Source organism: Ochlerotatus camptorhynchus, unplaced genomic scaffold, assembly GCF_037179485.1.
Source record: "Ochlerotatus camptorhynchus isolate MF236.1 unplaced genomic scaffold, CSIRO-AGI_Acam_v1.1 ptg000503l, whole genome shotgun sequence".
Taxonomy (NCBI): Eukaryota; Metazoa; Arthropoda; class Insecta; order Diptera; family Culicidae; genus Ochlerotatus; species Ochlerotatus camptorhynchus.
The window spans coordinates 1,209,021-1,225,190 of NW_027040988.1; the positions used below are offsets into that span (position 1 = coordinate 1,209,021).

The 16,170-nt window shown below is 39.5% G+C and overlaps 2 protein-coding genes across 2 annotated transcripts; one reads left to right on the plus strand and one right to left on the minus strand.

Moving 5' to 3' along the window:
* Positions 1–3,519: 3,519 nt before the first annotated feature.
* Positions 3,520–5,349, plus strand: LOC135712823 (uncharacterized). The gene is made up of 4 exons (XM_065235888.1): positions 3,520–4,134; positions 4,194–4,785; positions 4,856–5,093; positions 5,160–5,349. Exons 1-4 carry the CDS (start codon positions 3,632–3,634, stop codon positions 5,303–5,305), a joined length of 1,479 nt encoding a protein of 492 aa, XP_065091960.1. The 5' UTR covers positions 3,520–3,631; the 3' UTR covers positions 5,306–5,349.
* A 1,726-nt stretch (positions 5,350–7,075) lies between these two features.
* On the minus strand, positions 7,076–8,506 carry LOC135712833 (uncharacterized). Its single transcript, XM_065235899.1, has 4 exons — positions 8,327–8,506; positions 8,000–8,261; positions 7,828–7,941; positions 7,076–7,761 (listed from the first exon to the last, which is right to left on the minus strand). Exons 1-4 carry the CDS (start codon positions 8,407–8,409, stop codon positions 7,096–7,098), a joined length of 1,125 nt encoding a protein of 374 aa, XP_065091971.1. The 5' UTR covers positions 8,410–8,506; the 3' UTR covers positions 7,076–7,095.
* Positions 8,507–16,170: the final 7,664 nt, after the last annotated feature.

Consider the following 16,170-nt stretch of genomic DNA (forward strand, 5'->3'; position numbering starts at 1 on the left):
GTACTACGCAATGTTTGTTTTGATTCGCTATGAAAGTTTGACAGATAAAATGAGGGGTTATTGGTTTTTCCTATGTTTCGAGGGGTGATTCGACAAGCTTGGGACCGAAGATAGTACCAGAGGTGAGCCAAAAAGTTGAGCACGTTTCTTCGGGACCTACTTGTCTTAGAGTTACCTCTATGTTATTACCATAGAGGTAACTCTAAGACCACTGGGTCCCGAAGAAAATCATTATTATTTTTGGCTCACTCAGTACCAGAACAACGGTCCCAAGCAGTCCCAAGCTATTTCACTCACCCCTGCATGTTCTGCATGAATCCACACACCCCTGATGTTATCTGTCAAACTTTCATAGCGAATCAAAACAAACATAGTGTAGTAATAGAATTTCAACTAGAATAGGGTACGTTAATCGTTTGCTTGGGACCAATAGGCTACTAAAGTGGTGAGCCAATTTAAAATCGTTAGTTTCGTATTGATTGTTGTTATTACTCTGTAGTCTGAACGTACTATTAGAGTTACCTCTATGGTTATAACATGTTATAGCGCTATTTTGATGGTGGTTTCTGTGTTGCAATTAGATGACAACCGTTATAACATGTTATAAATCTCCAGTCTGGACAGCGTTTTAACCACGTTTTAACCGAGGTTTTAACCATGGACCCAAAGGGTAAGGACCTCCTTCACGCGATTTTTTTCTGGTTCACCTAGCTGTTTTTTTTAGTGTACCTGCCCTAATAAAAATTGTATGGTTAATTTGCTTAACGACGTGTTCTGGGTATCATCCAAACCATTTGTGGAATAGTTCAATGATTTGGGTTATCGTTCGTTTATGGTCATTTTTTATTAGGGTGGTGCACCCGGTACTAGAGCAAAAGACAGCAATTTGTACCAGAACAGGTGTCAAAAGTGACACAGACAGCACAACTGCCAGCAAAAGCGCCAGCAAAAAAAAAGCGCGGTACCCGCTGCCGTGGCAGTCAGATTGAGGTGTGTCATATCCCTTAGCACGTTTCTTTTTGTTTCGCCATTTTGAGATTTGAACTCGTGACTTTGGCGTGAGAGGCATGGATGCTAACAAAAAAAAAAAGCGGAACTAGTTAAAATAGTTAATTATCTAATCTAATAGTTCATTAGCTCCAGGGCCCTTGAACATCATATATTTTGATTGTCCCCAGGAGGATTGTCCGCAGGAGGATTGTTCGAAGAACGATTGTACCCAGGAAGATTGTTCGAATAAGGATTGTCCGCAGGAAGATTGTTCAAAGGAGGAAGTTTGCTCGGGAGAAGGTTGTTCGAAGGATTGTTCGGAGGAGGATTGTCCGCAAGAAGATTGTTCGGGAGAAGATTGTACGAAGGAGAATTGTCCGCAGGAAGATTGTTCGGAGGAGGATTGTTCGAAGGAGGATTATCAGCAGGATTGTCCGCAGGAATATTGTCCGCTACCGACGAGTCGAGGAGAAAGATTATCCGGAGGAAGAGGATTGTCCGCGGGAGGATTGTTCGAAAGAGGATTGTTCGAAGAAGGATTGTCCGCAGGAAGATTGTCGACAGGAAGATTGTCGACAGGAAGATTGTCGACAGGAAGATTGTTTGGAGGAGGATTGTCCGCAGGAGGATTGTTCGAAGGAGGATTGTCCGCAGGAAGATTGTTCAGGAGAAGATTGTCCACAGGACGATTGTCCGCAGGAAAATAGTTCGGAAGAGGATTGTCCGTAGGAGGATTGTCCATAGGAAGATTGTTCGAAAGAGGGTTGTCCGCAGAAGGATTGTTCGAAAGAGGATTGTCCGCACGAAGATTATTTGGAGGAAGAGAATTGTCCGCAGCAGTGATGGAAAAGTTCATCAAAGTTCCCTATGACTCGCGAACTTTTCCCTTGGTGAACTTCGTGAAATATCGCGAACTTTTCCAACACTGGTCCGCAGGAAGATTGATCAGAGGAAGATTGTCCACTGGACGATTGTCCGCAGGAAGATAGTTCCAGGAAAGATCTTCAGAGACAATCAATGACGTTCAAGGAAAACGTTGGGGAACGACACTCATCCTGATGCATTGCATGTTGCTTCAAAAAAGATATGGCAACACTGTGACGGCATGCGAGCGGAATTGAAAGAATTTTCGGAATAGACCGAGGGGGACGACTCTATCTACGATGCAGAAAAGATTCTGTTTTGCTGTGGCTAGCTGCACGCACGCTGAGTAGATAGATGGAAGATTTATGTCGATTTTGAAGATTTCCTGCAAAAAGATGAAGCACGATGCAAGTAGATGCGAGAAATGGAAGATGATTTTTCGAAGATTGATTCGCTAGTGTGAGATTTTTTGAGCATCTGGAATTGAGATTTAGATGTGTCACCCCCTCGGAATAGACAGAAGGATCAACAGGGATATACTGAAAAATAGACAAAAAATCGAATAAGGATGTCTGGAGAAAAAAGTTCTGACTCATGTTCTGGATATATAAGCAGAATTTTATGGATAAATTTGATGGGGATCAGGATGCATCCGAATGTATCGTTCCCCCTGCAACATATAAAGAGCTTCAGAGTTCCGGAAAATCTTCTTCCTCCACGTACTCCTTGACTCGTTGGTAGCAGACAATTTTCCTTCAAACAATCCTCATGCGGACAATCCTCCTTTGAACAATCTTCCCGCGGACAATCATCTGACTGGCGGGATCTGGTCCATTCGGTCCTCGCTACACAAGGATCGTACCTGGGTCCGCCTTGCATGATTTCTAGTTGGACCTCCAACAATTAAGTGATAAAACTGATTCCATTTTGATCAACATCAACAATGACATTAATCCTAGCTCTGAAGTTCAGGTTAGGAAAAAAGTTAGGTTAAAACAAAACGTCAGCTATTGTTGGTAAACAAATCGACAGCATTGTTGACAGCATTCCCCCATGCACTTCCATTCTATTACCGAGAACCATGATTTTTCGATAAATTCCTTCCACGCTATTGGTCCTGACCTTTGGGTCCATGGTTTTAACCCCGACGGTGCAAAACCTTATAGAACTTTACATGATCGTTTGAAAGATTAAGTTTTAACCTTATGTATAAGCGGCAAGAGTGATTACCTCTAACCCCATCAGGCCTGGGTTCAATCCCAGTCGGCGCCGCCGGGATGTTATGAGGTATAACATCTCTAATCACGCCTTCCTTCGGATGGGAAGTAAAGCCGTTGGTCCCCGGTTCATGAGTTGATGGGTCGATAGGTAGGGTCCAATTGTGGGAGAGGCAGCGGCGTTGGTAGCATTGGTGCTCAGCACAATGCAAATCAAGGGAAAAATAACCTTATGTATTATGGTAAAACTTTAATGTTAATGGTTACTGTAGTAAATGCTCCTTCTTAACTTTTCGGTTAATGTTGATTCGGCCTCGGATTCGACCTTGTGACTCGAATTCCTTTCATTTCGAATTGTTTGACATGCACCCCAAGGAAAACAAACAAAAAGGAACTGTCATTTTTGTTGTTGTTTTTTTGTCCTATTCGTTGAAGCGAGTTTGTTTAGGATGCATTACCCTGTCGTATTGTGGAAAATTTCGCGTAAATTTATTCTATAAAATTTAAAAATATTTTGATGGTGCAATACGCGCTGTTGTTGTTTATATAAATCTTCAACAATGGATTTGAATATTCAGCAGCAACAACAGCAGGAATCAGATAAAATTCACTGTTATTGTTTTTTGTGCTTCACGGAAAAGTCGTCAGCAACGGAGGAAGAGATATTCATTGCGATTCGTGGAGAAGAAGGTGTCCGTCGGAACGTTGGAACCCTTGTTCAGAAATATTTTATCGAAGAAAGTCTCACTGTGGAAGGATTTGTTTGTGGGAGTTGCTGCCAGCAGTTGGAAAGCTTTCACCGATTCTATCTGCGAATCAAAGAGCTGCAGTGGAACAGAAAGATGCGGTCGGCGGAAGTGGGCGATCGAATTCGACAAACCGAAGAATTTCAGTTGGAGATGAACATCAAGGAGGAAAAACTCGACGAGGGATACAATTTTGATCAGACCAGCGATGTTGATGGTTTGAGCAATTTTTTGAACGAGCAATTTCGAACGCAACCGGATCATAATGGGAATGGTCTGCAGAACCGTCTGTTGGATTCAATTGTGAATGAGTTTCAGTAAGTGCATCGTTTTTAATTAACTAATTTGAATTCTACGATTATGTATTCATTTTTAGGGCAAGCTCACTAAGCGGTACAGATTCGTTGGAGTGTGGTAGTGATCAACCATTTTCGAAGCGAATGAAACGGAATCTCACCGATGCCTGGCAAGTTAATCATCAAAACGAGCATCCGTCGAGCAATACGCCCAATCCAGAACTAGAATTCTTGGATGAAGAATATTACGAATATGACAAGCCTCCTGACGAACGTTCAGATCAGGCTCAGTCATCGTCTGCGGCTTCTCCGTTTGAAGAACTAGAACGATTAAGAAGAGAAAACGATTGGCTTAAGCGGCATAACCATCAGCTAGTGGTACGACTGAAAGAGGTTCGTGTGCGCAACACTGATCTTGTGAAGATCAATCGTGAACTTACGGATAAGCTTAGGTCGTACAACCCGAATGCTCTGATGAAAGCCGTCCCTTCGATAAACGACCATGTTAACACCTATCCAATGCCCACACCGACCGTCAATATCAAACAGCTTCCTATGAGTCCCTCTCCATCAACTAGTACACTTTCAAGGATTCCGCCACAGTTACAGCAGCAACCAAAGCAGGAACAGAACGTGAACAAATTTGTTTTGTTCAGCGGTGCCTACACCCTGGTAGGCTGAGTATATGCTTGTAATTGGAAATCTTTAAGTTTATAAAGGGTTGTGTTATTTATTCGTACAGGATAATGGCGACGTCGTGGTGCGAGATTCTCTCATCCCTTGTACAGTAATGATGGACATAGATTCGATCGAACAGGGCGAAAAGTACGATCTCAAGTTCGTCAGCAAACTGGCGGTGGCACTATGGGGACACGAACGGCTGGCAGTGAGCAGTGTGACTGGACGGAAATCAAACAATGCTGGCAGCAATGCAACGCCGAGCGTTCAACTAGAACCGGAAAAGTTGAGTTTTATCAAAGGTATTGAAAGATGTTTAACATTTTCGGGCAGTGAAATAATCTAATAGAGCTTTAACCCGTATACAGAGAAAGTCTACAACAGAGCTATGCGGGAAACGAATGATCGGGTACAGGCGATGGCGCGTTTTGACGATTCACGCATCAATCGATTGTTGAATATCAAAATTCAAAATGCAAAACGCAAGAAAAATCTCAATTTTTCGGCTGTGTGATCAGAGAACGGAAAAAAGATTCAATTCAGTTAACAAGAATATGTAATGTACATTTTGATACCTATACCAATATTACTTATCAGTAATTTTATTTAGAGTTGCTGTACTTGTGCAATCTTTGTGTATCATTCACGTATTGTAGAAATAGCAACATAAATATAGAATAAAAAGTATGTATGCTGTTATTTTTTTCCTAAAATGATCACAACAAATATCAAAACGGCTACCCACAAATAACATCAGTCACGAACAGAGATAGCCTACACGCAAAGATATCTAATGAACAAGATATCCGACTAATCAATTCCTCGAACAAGACAATGGATACACCACCCTTATGTGATCGCATTGCCATCTGGTGAGTGCACATTGAAGCTGTTGGGAGTCACCCGCTAACTTCACCACCAGGGCTGTCAACTGTCAGATGCCAGCGCGGACGTTGATGATCAATCGAGAGAAGAGGATGATATCAACCTTGTTGTTATCATCATTATATTGCGATAACAAGTTTCTCGCAACAGAAACACTTTACAAAACAATCATGATGGGCTTGTAATATGTTTTGCTTTCGAATGAAAGAGTTACCAATAGCACCACCGCTGATACCGGTGATGCAAATCTCTAATAGTAATTGATGATTTGCGAAGCTGTTGTTCTAAATAATCTTTATAAGAAGTAAATATGAAAAAAACATTCCCTCTCCATTACGCATAGAGATTGCTAAAGGTGGCTAAAGTGTGATTGTGTAAGTGATTTGTTTTCATCAGGAAAATTTTCGGCCATGATTTTTTTTTTCCTTATGAAAAAATATAGCTTATACGTGGCGTAGTGTGCGTACGATAAACGCTAGCAATCTATATTATTCCAACACCCTAGTCACTGGAACTGTAACGTATTGAAATCATTGCTAAACAAACACTATAAAATATATTGTCTTGGCCAACGCAGCACGCATGCAATTTAAAAAAGTATGTTAGAATAATGATTACTTTCATATTTTATAACGTAGGACGGTATTTGTCAATGCCGGCGAATTTCAAACACAAACGGAAGCTACCGAACTGAATGATGACACCACTTTGTGTTTTCATTTGCGCTGTACCGTCCACTCAGTGGTGTGGTTCGTACATGCATAAATGTTGGGGTGCGTGTTTCTTCCGTTTCTTCAAACGCTGCAGTTCAACGTAGTCTCGTCACAAACCGTTTGGCGCTGTTATCTGTCTATTTAAATTCCAAAGAGTGAAAAGGGGCTGCACGGCCAATGAGACTAACTCAGATAAAAGAGACATTCATAAAAAAAAACGTCGTTTACTCACCGCTCAGTGACCTGCGTTTTTAGGAATTTCTCTTTAATCTGTGTAGAAATGAATCTCTCTCTCTAAGTATTCAGTAAAGCTAAGGTATTGCCGGCCGCAGGCGGCGGGTTCGATTCACGGTCCAGCCGAGGAAATTTGAGTTTTGGAGTTTGAAATTGTACTTATCACACAATACACAAATTCTTACATTGGTTGGCATAGAAAGCTCTCAAATAATAACCGTGGAAGTGTGCTTCAAGAAAAACTGAACTGATTGAGAGCCGGAAAACGCTCACAATAGAAACTTAAAAACCCTAGAAAAAGAAACCGCCAAACCAGCAATAGTACAAGGTAACAATAATGATCTCTGCATGCGAACAGCTACATAGAGTTCACGTGTAGGTATTTTTTTCATAAAACATAAGTTCTATTATCTTAAATTATACAATAGCTACATGTTACATCATTCCAACAAGTTGAATAATTCGCTTGAATTTACGCTCGGTCTGACGGAGGTTTACTTGATTGTAGTTTCACATCCTGATTCAGGATATTCACTATATGCGAATGGTCATCTTCCAAAGTTGCTGACGCGTTAGCTACAGGTGACTTATTAGCCATCTTCTTGTCATTCGCATTTTTACTATTATCGTTCGATGAGACTTTTCGCATTGTTATACTTCGTTTCGGATTATTGACACCATTTTCTATCCCTGAGCCAGACTGCATTTCATTATCCATCGTAGCCGGTGGTTGTCCGTAGTGTTTGTAGGCATTTATATTATCGATATGCCTCTGAGATGTGGAATGAACTTTGATAGAAGAGCTGATATGGTTCAGATCATTGAAGCCCTTTTTGCTCCATACGGCATTCAAGGGATCAGTAGGCTGGCTGAATAGCAAGCACGGCCAGCAAAAAAGCTTATTGCGCTTCTGTGATCCACATAGCCACCATGCTGATTCGTAACTGGTTCGGGAAAATTTCCGAGTCACCGTCGATTTACCAGCATTCATCTTGCGGGAACTTTTCAACGCTGGCATGGATGGACGTGGAATTTCCATCGAAATCAGTAGACTTTTCTCTTCTTCGGATCGTGTTGCAAAGGGTCTATTAAGTACCATATCAATTGGACATTTGGCTCGTTTTGGGAGATGCTCATCCTAGTAAAAACAATGGAAAGTTAAACAATTTTTAAAAGGATCCTTATAAGTCGATTACATGCTTACACTATGACGCAGCATGGGCTCCCCTCTTGATTTTTCGTATGCATTCGTAAATCTTAAACTATTCGCTTTCTCCTTTCGCTCGTTCGAATCTAAATTATGCACACATTTTCCACGCTTCGATAAGGAAACCAATCAAACGATTTTTCGTATACAAATTTTCACCATAATATACCTTTTCTGCCAGTTTATGCCGCAATATCAACCGGTACCTAATTGGAAGATCTCGACACAAATCCACGATGTCGACGTCCACTATGTAATCCAGTACGTTCAAGTCGATGAGATTTTTGGAGAATCTTTCGCACAGGACCTCCAGTCCCCACTTACGCAAAAGCTTTTGCATTTCGTCGGTCGCATTGTAAGCCCCGATGTTCTCACTTTTGTCAGATCGTTTACGTTTTTTTCTAGGACTGTCTTGATCGTCTTCAGAAAACCTGAAAAAAAAGGCATCAAACATATTTTTTGGCAACTTTTTTTTTCAACCGCTGTATAAACCTACCCGAAGTTTTGTCCCACTGTAGCATCTATTAGCATGTATCCTTCAATTTCGATGGAAGGCTCTTCTTTTATATCCACGTCCATCGCTTTTTCAATAACGGTTTTCGCTTTTAAGACAAAACCTCAACAGTATGATTATGAAATTTGAAACGATTAACGTTTCGCCAGTACAATTTCTTTTGGAAACTCCGAACCGCCGATGGGAATATTGTAAACAACATCACTAAACTAACAAAGGCCCAATGTTGACAAATAAAATAAATGGGGATTGGCAAGGTGTTCGAAATTGGTTTCATCGGTAACAAACACGATACTTAAAAAACAACACAAAATTTGGGTAGAATGCAAACAAACCCTAATAAAAATACTATAAACGAACGATAACTCAAATGATTTAACTATTCCATAAATGGTTTGGATGATACCCAGAACACGTCGTTAAGCAAATTAACCGTAGCATTTTTATTACGGAAACACCCATAAATTGTATTGACTTCTCGACGCAAGATCTCACTAATCCAACCTAGCGAGCGTAGCCGTGTAAAATCGATTTGTTTATTATTTTCAACCACGAAATCAGCTGTCAAAGTGTTCGACTTGACAGCCCGCATAAACGCAAATCATCACTTGACCTTACCGATAATGGTTATAAATTGTTTATAATGCCTCCTAAACTTTAACTGAAATGGTTTTGGAACCTTACATGAACGTTTGTGTGATAAAGTTTTAACCTTATGTATTATGGTTTTTAGGAAGCGGACCTTACAAATAATGGGTCGTTAAGAACCATTACCATTCCAAATTCTTGTTTTCTCCATACATTTTCGGAAAGAGAACTATATTAGAACGTTTCTACTTATGGTTTGAGAACATCAATGATTATGGTTATAGTAGTCAGTAAGGTCCATTAATCGTTTTGTATTATCGCTCAACTTTACGTGGAATATATCGCGAACTCATAATTATTATTAATTTACAGGCAACCAATTCGCGATATATTCCACATAAAGTTGATCGATGTTACAAAACCATTCATGGGCCTTACTGACTACCATAACCATAACCATATTAATGTTCTCAAACCATAAGTAGAAACGTTCTAATATAGTTCTCTTTCCGAAAATGTATGGAGAAAACAAGAATTTGAAATGGTAATGGTTCTTAACAACCCATTATTTGTAAGGTCCGCTTCCTAAAAACCATAATACATAAGGTTAAAACTTTATCACACAAACGTTCATGTAAGGTTACAAAACCATTTCAGTTAAAGTTAAGGAGGGATTATAAACAATTTATAACCATTATCGGTAAGGTCAATTTATGGTTTGCGTTTATGCGGGATACATAAAGGTAGATTAGTATTAGTTGTACTTGATCCAAACAATAGAAAGAAGCATAGATGACTTAGTAGAAAAATAAAACTAGTATATAACTAAAAGTGCAATGGATAAGTGTTAGTTCCGGGATCATTTTAGTGTTAGTAGTTATGTTAGTTTTGATCCGTATTCAGCCCTGCCGGCCCCTCCAGCAATATTTGCAGCAATTGTGATAAGATTATGCGACACTGCTACTACTACTATGTTAGATGTATGACGCAATGTCTTTCAATAAATCACTCAATCAATTTGATGTTTGAAACTTTGCTCAAAAGGGTTTTGTTGACACATCATACCTTACCGAAAACTAAAGCACAACAATCCTTATTCTTATTTCAAACCTATCAACATATTTAACACATCTCTCCTAAAACTTCACTTGTTCGTAAGCGTCTAATTGAAGATATGTCTTTCGCTATTGACATTGTCTGTAATTAACAAATACACTAAATAGGAAGATTTATTATACAACTTCATAGGCTAGTCGCCTCCCTAAACGGACCCCCGCGTCCTATCTATTATGTTAATTAACATTCTGAATTCTCTAATTGAAGTTTATTTAATAAATAACTGAAATTTCTAATCAACCTACACAATCATAACCCATGCTTTTAAACTAAAATTTAGCGTGTTTCAAGTACTTCTGGCTTTGACATATATTAATTATATCTTTGTTCGTCCCAGGTGACACCTTCAAGTGACAAAAATGCTTCACTTTGAAGTTAGCTTCCATTCTTTTTTTTTTTACTCTTTATTTGTTCCAAATTCAAAATAAATTACATTTTATTTTAACTTAGGTGCTCCAGTTACTACAGTAACTTACCAGTCTTAATTGTTATGATATATATCTAAGTTCCTGTCTTGGCAATTCAGTATTTTAAACAGGTTTTTTAAACCTGCATGTCAGTATAACAATTGATATCTTAAAACTAAAAACTAAATCTTATCTAAGTATAAGGGAAATTTCTGCCTGAAATTATTAATTATTTTGTTGGACATTTGTTCTAAAGTCTCAACATTCGAAATTCTATGTACTTCGGTAGTACTGTACCAGGGAGGCAACTTCAAAATCATCTTCAGAATTTTGTTCTGAATCCTTTGAAGTGCTTTTTTCCTGGTAGTGCAACAGCGTAGAGCATGGCCGGTCTGAAAACTTGTTAAAATATTATATGTCAGGCAAAGTTAGGATTTCCTGTTTATAAGAGGATACAAACATTTTATATATTTGTTACATTTGGCTTGAATGCCCTCAATGTGATCTTTAAAAGTTAATTTATGGTCAAGTATTAATCCAAGATATTTCACTTGGTTTGACCAGGAAATTGGAACTCCGTTCATAGTGACTATGTGGCTACTACTAGGTTTCAAAAAGGAAGCCCTGGGCTTATGTGGAAATATTATAAGTTGAGTTTTGGAAGCGTTGGGAGAAATCTTCCATTTTTGTAAATAAGAAGAGAAAATATCTAAACTTTTCTACAGTCTGCTGCAAATAACACGAAGATTTCTTCCTTTAGCGGAAATGCCTGTGTCATCAGCCAACAAAGATTTGTGGCAACCCTGAGGTAAATCAGGGAGGTCCGAAGTGAAAATGTTATACAATATAGGCCCAAGAATGCTACCCTGAGGAACTCCTGCACTAACAGGTAGCCGATTGGATTTGGAATTTTGGTAATTTACCTGCAGAGTTCTGTCAGTTAAATAATTCTGAACTAATTTCATAATGTAAAGTGGAAAATTAAACTTTTTCAATTTAGCAATCAAACCTTCATGCCAAACACTGTCGAATGCTTTTTCTATGTCTAGAAGAGCAACTCCAGTTGAGTGGCCTTCAGATTTGCTTGAACGAATTAAATTGGTAACTCTTAAGAGTTGATGTTCTGCTGCGAAATCCAAACTGCTAATCTGCAAAAATTTAGTTCCTATTGATGTGAAGCATCATTCTATTTAAAATTATCTTTTCAAAAAGTTTACTTATTGAAGAAAGCAAACTTATTGGACGGTAGCTAGAAGCTTCAGCTGGATTTTTATCCGGCTTCAAAATTGGAACAACTTTTGCATTTTTCCATTTATCAGGAAAGTATGCCAAATGGAAACATCTGTTAAATAATTTTACCAAGAAAGACAAGGTACTCTCTGGGAGTTTTTTGGTGAGGATATAGAAAATTCCACCATCACCTGGAGCTTTCATAGTTTTGAAACTTTTTAGTTATAGACCTTAAATACTTCGTCCAAATCAGTCCCCCAGGAATCATCAAAAATATTTTCCCGAGCGAAAATATTCAGAAAATCCCGAGCAACCTGATTCTCAATAGGACTAGTAAGACCCAAACTGAAATTATGGGAACTCTCGAATTGCTTAGCAAGTTTCTGAGCTTTTTCCAAATTTGTGATCAAAATTTTACCACCTTCTTTAAGCGCTGGAATAGGCTTTTGAGGTTTTTTCAAAAAATTTTGTGAGTTACCAAAAGGGTTTGGAACTCGGGTCTAATGTAGTAACATTATTTTCAAAACTTTTGTTCCTCAGGGCAGAGAATCGCTTTTTAATTTGTTTTTGCAAATCCCGCCAGATAACTTTCATGGCAGGATCGCGTGTTCTTTGATATTGTCTCCTACGGACATTTTTAAGACGGATCAATAGCTGAAGATCGTCGTCTATTATAATTGAATCGAATTTAACCTCGCATTTTGGTACTGAGGCAGCTCTTGCTTCAACTATAGAAGTAGTCAGAGATTCAAGAGCATAATTAATTTCACCTTTGGTTTGCAAAGGAATGTTTGGATCGAAGTTATATTCCATAAATGTTCGATATTGCTCCCAATCAGCTCTATGGTAATTGAAAATAGAGCTATTGGAATTACAAATTATTTCTTGGGATATTTCAAAAATTACTGGAAGGTGATCAGAACCGAAGTCAGCTTGGGTAACCAATTGGCTACAAAGTTGACATGAATCAGTTAAGACCAAATCAATAGTTGAGGGATTTCTTGCAGAAGAAAAGCATGTTGGACTGTTTGGATATTAAATGGTGTAATAACCTGCAGAACATTCATCAAACAGAATATTACCATTGGAATTGCTTTGAGCATTATTCCATGAGCGGTGTTTTGCATTAAAATCACCAATAATGAAGAATTTAGACCTATGACGGGTAAGTTTCTGGAGGTCACGCTTGAGAAAATTCTTTTGCTGGCCTACGCATTGGAATGGCAAATAGGCAGCTATAAACGTAAGTTGTCCAAATTTTGTTTCAACAGAAACCCCCAAAGTTTCAAAAACTTTGGTTTCAAATGAAGAAAGAATTTTATGCTTGATTCGTCTATGAATAATGATGGCAACGCCACCACAGGGTCCATCAAGACGATCATTTCTATAAATCAAGTAATTTGCGTCCTTCTTAACCTTATGGCCAGGTTTAAGGAACGTTTCAGTTATAGCGGCAATATGCACGTTATGAACTCTCAAAAAGTTAAATAGCTCGTCTTCATTATCTTTAAGAGATCGAGCATTCCAATTTAAAATATTTAAAGCTTTAAAATCCATTACTGAATTTTTAAGTCATGACAATATTATTAGCAAATTTTACTCCAGTTTGAATAGCATCAAACATGGAGTTAGATTTAAGCATATCAGAAATCATGTCAATTAATGAATTCTGTAAAAATTCCATTTTGGGGGCAGTAATGCTTCCTAAGTCAAAATTGTCAAAATTTCCATTAGAACGTTGGTTAGTATTTTGATTTCTACCCGCTGCAATAGCAGCATAGGTAGCTCCATTAACTCGCTGAACATTGTTAGCAGCGAGGGGAGTAGGTACAGATGAAACATTTGAAGCAGGGTTGATATTTGTACCTACGGGTACGAATGTCGAATTTGTTCCTCGCTGACCGTTGTTAACAGCAGAGGAATTTGTACCTGTTCGGAAACGTGGAGCATTTCCTACCTGACACTTAGAACGAGATTGTAGGATCGTTTTGCGAGTCTTACATTCCCTAAAATTGGATTTGTGGTTTTCACCACAATTTGAACATTTAAATTTCTTAGGATCTTCCTTCACAAGACAGTCGTCCTTTGCGTGAGAGGAATCACAGCAATTCATGCAGTCGTCCTTTGCGTGAGAGGAATCACCACAATTCATGCATTTAGCTGGCATGTAGCAATTTTTAGTTCAGTGAACCCATCCCTGGCACTTACGGCACTGAGTGAGGTTTTGGAAATTTCCTCCAGGCTTCCTGAAGTGTTCCCACTTCACTCAGACATGGAGCATAAGGCTAGCTTTTCTAAGGCTATAAGGTTGTTTAGTTCACTAGACTTGAAGTGAACTAAATAAAAATCATTAGAAATCCCGTTGCGCGAATCGCCAGGACGGGATTTCATTTTGATTACTTGGTGTTACCGCGAGGCAATTAATTTAAAACCAAAACCATAAGATAACCACATAGTTGCATCCCGTTTGCATAGCCCTAGCTGACGTTGATACCAAGGCCAAGAATATGAAATGAAAAGTAGGGCAAAAGGAGCGAGAGCTCGTTTTACATAATCTAACTGCAGTATTTACTTAGGAACGTTTCTGCGTTCAAGTAGGATAAACACGCCCACGCATGGCATGCTTGCGCATCTAGGTTACGTTTAGCTTTCCCTCTCTGTTTATCCTTAACGAAGGATATAATTATAATGTTTAAACGTTACAAATGTCTCATTCTTATTTGTAGAGCCATATCAGATCTGAGTTACAAAAAGAAATAAACTTACAAGATAACCCGAGAAATCCCAGATCTGAGAGGGCATAGTATATAAGATCCAAATAACACAAATTTACCCTTTCAAGGGCGATCGAAATCCTAGCTAATAGAATAGGCAAAATTAGGTCAAAAGTCCGGTATTGAAAGGGATATGTAAAACCCTGGACGAACCAAGTAAAAGTTTTACATAATTATAAGTTGCTAATGCAACACGTAGCTGTAAGATCACTTTGTACAATTTTGTTGAATAAAATTAAGTTTCATAGGTTACTCCAGATTCTTCTCTTTTTTGAATCCGAAAGAACTTTCGGCCTAGAAGTGAAAACTTCTCTCCTTAACCGGGGAAAAAAGTAGCTCCTAGAATCGAGAAACAGTGTCTGACCTGGAAGCGAAAGACTCTCCCTAACCGGAGAAGAAAGTAACTTTTGGCGGCGACATTTCATGGTGGCTCCAGAGAGGAATCTTGGACGACGTTTTCCGACGTTTTGAGCCCGCGAACTTCCAGTCAGTCGAAATCTGACTGCAAAGGACCGCAAAGTTGGCGGTTTAAGTGGGCCGTTGAGCCAAAGTGTCAATCTGACAAAGTGTGGCGTTAAGCCAAATAGCAGTCAGTCGAAATCTGACTGCAAAGAACCGCAAAGTTGGCGGTTTAAGTGGGCCGTTGAGCCAAAGTGTCAATCTGACAAAGTGTGGCGTTAAGCCAAATAACAGTCAGTCGAAATCTGACTGCAAAGAACCGCAAAGTTGGCGGTTTAAAAGGGCCGTTGAGCCAAAGTGTCAATCTGACAAAGTGTGGCGTTAAGCCAAATAGCAGTCAGTCGAAATCTGACTGCAAAGAACCGCAAAGTTGGCGGTTTAAGTGGGCCGTTGAGCCAAAGTGTCAATCTGACAAAGTGTGGCGTTAAGCCAAATAGCAGTCAGTCGAAATCTGACTGCAAAGAACCGCAAAGTTGGCGGTTTAAGTGGGCCGTTGAGCCAAAGTGTCAATCTGACAAAGTGTGGCGTTAAGCCAAATAGCAGTCAGTCGAAATCTGACTGCAAAGAACCGCAAAGTTGGCGGTTTAAGTGGGCCGTTGAGCCAAAGTGTCAATCTGACAAAGTGTGGCGTTAAGCCAAATAGCAGTCAGTCGAAATCTGACTGCAAAGAACCGCAAAGTTGGCGGTTTAAGTGGGCCGTTGAGCCAAAGTGTCAATCTGACAAAGTGTGGCGTTAAGCCAAATAGCAGTCAGTCGAAATCTGACTGTAAAAGAACCGCAAATTGGCAGTTCCAGTGGGCCTTTGTGCCAAATAGTGTGGCGTTAAGCCAAATAGCAGTCAGTCGAAATCTGACTGTAAAGAACCGCAAGTTGGCAGTTCCAGTGGGCCTTTGTGCCAAATAGTGTGGCGTTAAGCCAAATAGCAGTCAGTCGAAATCTGACTGTAAAGAACCGCAAGTTGGCAGTTCCAGTGGGCCTTTGTGCCAAATAGTGTGGCGTTAAGCCAAATAGCAGTCAGTCGAAATCTGACTGTAAAGAACCGCAAGTTGGCAGTTCCAGTGGGCCTTTGTGCCAAATAGTGTGGCGTTAAGCCAAATAGCAGTCAGTCGAAATCTGACTGTAAAGAACCGCAAGTTGGCAGTTCCAGTGGGCCTTTGTGCCAAATAGTGTGGCGTTAAGCCAAATAGCAGTCAGTCGAAATCTGACTGTAAAGAACCGCAAGTTGGCAGTTCCAGTGGGCCTTTGTGCCAAA